Source organism: Enoplosus armatus, chromosome 9 (genome assembly GCF_043641665.1).
Source record: "Enoplosus armatus isolate fEnoArm2 chromosome 9, fEnoArm2.hap1, whole genome shotgun sequence".
NCBI classification, from domain to species: Eukaryota; Metazoa; Chordata; class Actinopteri; order Centrarchiformes; family Enoplosidae; genus Enoplosus; species Enoplosus armatus.
The window spans coordinates 5,710,583-5,716,212 of NC_092188.1; the positions used below are offsets into that span (position 1 = coordinate 5,710,583).

The following is a 5,630-nucleotide window of genomic DNA, read 5'->3' on the forward strand; positions in this document are numbered from 1 at the left end:
ATGAAGACTCCGCAGATCATCCGGGGATCACCGGTGCTGCTGCTGCTGCTGCTGCTGACGCGGGTTTGCATTGACGGGTACAAGCCTGTCATCATCGTGCATGGCATTTTTGATGGACCAAGAGAGTTCAAAACGCTGTCTCAATACATATCCAAGGTAGGACATCTCAATGCGAAAGCTTACTTTTGGGAGAGACCTCTGGAGTTCTTTTACTAAAGTAAAAGTAATAGTACCACAGTGCGTATGTGTTATTTCAGTAAAAGTACAAAAGTATTGGCAACAAAATGTACTTAAAGAAACAAAAGTAAAAGTTCTCATTATGCAGAATGGCTAATTTCAGAGTGAGTCATTTCATTATTGCGTCATGAAAAGTGATGCATTATGTCTAAACATCACTTGAATGTTGCAGCTGGTAAAGGTGGGCCATGATGACTGGGTCTCTTACAGTATTCTATAATAATCACAATTTATTAGTTGATCATATTGTGTATTAATAATCAGGATATGTAAAGTAACTAGTAACTAAAGCTTTAAAATAAATATAGTGGAGTAAAAATAAAAATATGTGGTGGAGGAAAAGCAAAAAGAAGCATAAAATAGACATACTGTAGTTAAGTACAGTACTTGAGTAAATGTGCTTAGTTACATTCCACCATTGATTAAAATATAATTTGGCAACGAACAATGTAAGTTTGGTCCACCTGTTTTTGATGAACCTTTTGAATTTTATTTAAAGAAACTCTTCATTAACCTGCATTTCATATTCATATCATCTTCGTTTCATAATTTACTCAGCAGTGAGGCTTAAAATTGACCATTTGAACTGTGCAAGGGGTCAAGGTTCCCACTTAACCCTCAAGTAGGCATTCATTGAACTTATCTTGGACTTTAGATCTACAGTAGATATATTACAGATTATTCTAAAGGCTGTTTAGATTTTAAGTGAAGTGAAAATTAGCAAGCGGTTTCAAGGTAGTGATTTCTGTTCCCCTGTCATTCTCTATTCCTCAAGATCAGTTTTGTTTTGGAAGAACTTCTGTACATGAGCCCACATGTGACTGAGGTGACTGATAACATCCTCAGTCATCAGGATGATCGTTTCCTGACAGTTGATTTAATCAGTGATTGCTGTGTTTCTGCTCCTCGGTTCCTTTTATTTTTTTAATGTTATTACCAGGTGCATCCAGGCACCGAGGTGACGGCGATTGACTTGTATGACAACCTGGCCAGTCTGAAGCCATTGTGGAGGCAGGTCCAAGGCTTCAGGAAAGCCATCGAGTCCGTCATGCAAAAGGCTCCTGATGGCGTCCATCTTCTGTGCTTCTCACAAGGTCCTCTCTCACACTCACGCAGACTGTGTATGCACACACTTGCATACACTTTTAAACATACACAGTTAAAATGTCCTGCCCGTAAAAGACTGATAAATAGGAGCTCGTAAGGTAAAATCTTTTTTTCTAATGATCAAAACATTTACTGAAGTAGGAAGAGACCAGGCTGAGCTACCAACCAGGCAAGTGGAAGATGTGTGTCACTTGCTTTTTGGTTATTTGATAAGATTTTTCTTTTTTTTTTGGCATTTCTGCTTTATTATGATAGTGACAGTCAGAGAGAGACAGGAAAGGGGAGAGAGGAGGGAAAACAAAGGACTGCAGCAAGGAGTCTTAATCGTACACACTCTACCTCCTCGACCTCCTGGGGGCGCCCCTAGTTATTTGATAACTTGCAATTTTGTCTGGAAATTCAAGTGTAATATAAAAAGGATCCTGCATTATTAAGTGATCTTGTGATGCTGTCTTGTAGAAGGACCCTGTGTCAGTTAATTCATTTACCAAAAACTGACATACAGAAAACCTGGGGCCATGAAGTTACGAGTACTGGTTGGTTTCTGGGTCTGAAACTATAATGAAGCTGCTATCTATAGTGTCCTGCGTGCATTGTGCTTGATGCGATAGGTATCTCTGATATGACAGGAGGGGGGCGCAGTGATTCAGTGGTTAGTGTCACAGTGTCCTCACAGCAAGAAGGTCCTGGGTTCACATAAGCTGGTGGGACTTTACGTGTTTGCATGAAATAGGGAGAACTTTGATGCCAAGGTTTCCTCCCACAGTCCAAAAACATGCAAGTTAAAGGGGAACTCCACCAGTTTTACCCGAAGCCTGTTTGCAGGTTTGTAAAAGTTTAAAAGTTTAATGAATAAAATGTTCCAGATGGAACTGCTTGAAATCAGAGAAATTGCCTCAAGTGATGTAACTTGAGCTGCTAATTGCAGGGTTGGTGGTCCTTGAGCATGACACTGCCTATCTAGCCTACATTCATTTATATAATTGTTATGGGGTGGACTAAATAATAGAGACACCTCTCTGTATAATGCAATACAGTTTAACAGCACAAACTACCTCCAAAATGACCATAAAGTTGAATAAACATCATGAAGGTAGGATTTATAGCAGGACTGCTTTACTTTTAGCAAAGCGCACCCAATGAACCGGCAACTGAGTGTATATTTTGAGAAATGGTTGTCTCTGAACGGTCACTTCGTAGCCTACATAAAAAGCAAGGATATGGTGCGTGAGACGGCGTCAGTCAGTCTGTCAGAGGCCAAGATAAATCCTCCCCGTGAGATAATGACAGACAAATGTTGATGTTGTATAATTTATGCATGCTAACTTCAAGGACAGCAGGAGATCACACAGAGAGAAAGGGGACAGAGTAGTGTGGCCAAACGTTCATTTACAAAGACTGAACGCACACACATATCTGCACAATGCAAATATCTAACACTGACACACGCACACATTAAATTTGAGGGACATTAGCTATACACCACAGGCCTTCAACTTCCACTTCCACATTTCAGCATACTGAGATAAGTGTTTTTAAGTGTCTCACAGTTCTTGCAGTTTATGTTCTTATGTACTGAAACGTTTGGAAGCAGAAATCATATTTACAAACAGGAACGTCAAACTTTTAACCTCAGGTTGGACACACAGCTGTGTACTAATTCTCATTTTTTTCAATGTATATTTATGTAATTCAAATACTCTCCTCCAATAGGGCTTTTTCACAGTAGACATTTTAAAACATATGAACCAACTAAACAAACCAAACTAATGACATTCCCATCAGCCTCAGCGGTACGTGTGTTTATTTCTAATTAGCAAATGTTTGCATGCTAACACGCTATCCTAAGATAGTGAACATGGTAAGTGTTATATACGCTAAACATGTTAACATTGTCACTGAGAATGGTAGCATGCTGACATTAGCATTTAGCTCTGCCACTAGTATGGCTTGTATGGTATATGCTTAAACAATACTAAGGATCAATTCTATGTCTTGCTTTGTTGGAAGTCTCTTGATGTTGTGACTCCTTTGTCCTCTCCTTTTTTTCTAAGGTGGTCTAATTTGTCGAGCACTTCTCTCCACGACTCCAGACCACAACGTGCACACCTTCATATCGCTGTCATCACCGCAGGCTGGCCAGTATGGAGGTCGGGGAGCTTCATTTTACGCTTTAAGCATGTCTAGATAACACTTGTTGTCCACAGGGAATGATGACATCTTAGGACTCTTGAGTTTAATTGTAATATATCCTGATTGGTAGACTCACTGTCTTGCTTCACAGACACAGATTACCTGAGGTGGGTTTTTCCTGACTGCATGAAGAAGACAGTGTTTCGTATCTGCTACAACAGAATGGGACAGAAAGTGTCTATTTGTGACTACTGGAACGGTGAGAATAAGAGAGGGGGTCTTCAATGATTTGAAAGGTGGCAAATATTTACCTTAAACTGAGGAGAAGTTGCACATAGCATTACATTTCCTCTTGAAAAGATGCTACAACAGATATAATATTTGTCTTTTCTCCACAGACCCTCATCATAGGTCCCGCTACCTGCAGAGCAACAGCTTTCTGGCGATGATTAATGGAGACAGACCTCACAGCGAAATGAAAGGTAATGAATTACTGTCATGGCCATTATGCACTGTATACTTGTGGATGCATAGTAAAAAAGTGCATTGTAAACGAAAACTAAAAATCATGCATTTCTCCATTTCACCCCCTCAGCATGGAGGGGAAACTTCCTGCGCATCAAGAAGCTTGTGCTGATTGGAGGACCAGATGATGGCGTCATCACACCTTGGCAGTCCAGGTCTCACTGTCATCACAGTTTATAAATGCTGCTGATTCTCTGTCCTTTTAATGTGTCTGTGATAAACAATCAGTGGATATATAACTTCTTCTTCTTGGCATATGTTCCTCATATTTGACAACAATATCACTACAACAGATTTATTGTTTGTTGTTACTGTAAAGACAGAAAAACAGAACTAGTGTATGAATCAGGACGTCCTTCACATTACCTTAGATCAGGGGTATGTTTATACATTTATGTCAATCCGGCAAATAACACATTTTGATGGAATTGGTTATCATAGTAACAGACCTGATAATTTATTATAGATAAAAGTTGTATTTCCGTCTTTATACTGACTATAAATATATATACACACATATATATACTGACCGAAAAACGTGCTCCTCTACATAGTTTTTTAAAAAGTATTTCTATCTCTCAGGCTGCAGGTAGGCTACAACCTCCACCAATTAGAGGGTGGCTTGTAAATAAAGTAATACTTGCAGTAATAAGCAACCTAGATGAACATAACATTTTTATCATTATCTCTCTTCTCTCAGCTTGAGAATCCTAAGATTATGTTGAGAGAAACTTTAGTGACAAAATCAAACTGAAACCTTAAAAGTGAGAATTAAATGCAATTACAAATAAGATAAAATTACATTTGGCTTAAATAGATACTCAGGTGCAAGACAAAGAAGTAGGCACTAACAGAGCCTTCCAGATGTGTGTTGAGTGTTTCAAGACTTCTTTACCTGGACTGACTGTTTCCTCTTTTCTACACAGCCACTTTGGATTCTATGACAGCAACGAAAACATTGTAGAAATGAGGAACCAGGAGGTGAGTTGTAAACTAATGTGCACATTTCTTTCTGTCAGACCCTACACCTATGGTAAATTGTATCACTTCTACATCGACTGGAAACCCATCTTCATTTTTACTCTAGGCCCTCCGTCGCATGATAGGAAGCTCTCGCTCTCCCCCTTTTTGTAATAACCCTTCCTTCTCTTCTTCTCTCCCTTTGAAAGTTTTACAAGAACGACACGTTTGGGCTGAAGATGCTGGACGCCCGCGGGGACGTGTCGGTGTGTGTTCACTCCGGAGTGAAGCACGTTCAGTGGCACTCCAACTTCACAGTGTTTAGGAGCTGCATAGAGAAGTGGCTCATATGAAAGCAGCTCACCTCCAGAGTGTGGGAGGTGTTAATACAACTGAGATAGTCTATTTGATCAAACCTGGGTTACACACACAGATATGTTATGTTTGTGAATACTGTAGAAATAGCTCGTGCTTGTGCAGATGATTGATATTTTAGAAACAGAAGAAAAAAGCAATAATGAAACCCATGAAATTTTGTACCAACATTCACGGCCCCTTAGAGAATGACTCGAATGACTCTGACTTTCCCTCCAGCGCCACCATGAGGTTCACAATTGTGGTTTTGAGTGAAATGTTGCAATAACTAACATTATTAGATAGACTGCCAT

At 39.6% G+C, this 5,630-nt stretch overlaps 1 protein-coding gene across 1 annotated transcript; it reads left to right on the plus strand.

The window, feature by feature from the left end:
- On the plus strand, window positions 1–5,315 carry LOC139290589 (lysosomal thioesterase PPT2-A-like). The gene is made up of 8 exons (XM_070912411.1): window positions 1–156; window positions 1,178–1,331; window positions 3,399–3,494; window positions 3,629–3,736; window positions 3,876–3,959; window positions 4,073–4,157; window positions 4,929–4,983; window positions 5,172–5,315. Exons 1-8 carry the CDS (start codon window positions 1–3, stop codon window positions 5,313–5,315), a joined length of 882 nt encoding a protein of 293 aa, XP_070768512.1.
- The last annotated feature ends 315 nt before the right edge of the window (window positions 5,316–5,630 follow it).

Bases quoted from the DNA above. Each gene is read 5' to 3' on its own strand.
- LOC139290589 (XM_070912411.1), top strand. From the start codon at position 1: ATGAAGACTCCGCAGATCATCCGGGGATCACCGGTGCTGCTGCTGCTG. The intron at 3,495-3,628 runs GTCGGGGAGCTT...CTTGCTTCACAG, and splicing joins GCAGGCTGGCCAGTATGGAG to ACACAGATTACCTGAGGTGG. The intron at 4,158-4,928 runs GTCTCACTGTCA...TTTTCTACACAG, and splicing joins ATCACACCTTGGCAGTCCAG to CCACTTTGGATTCTATGACA.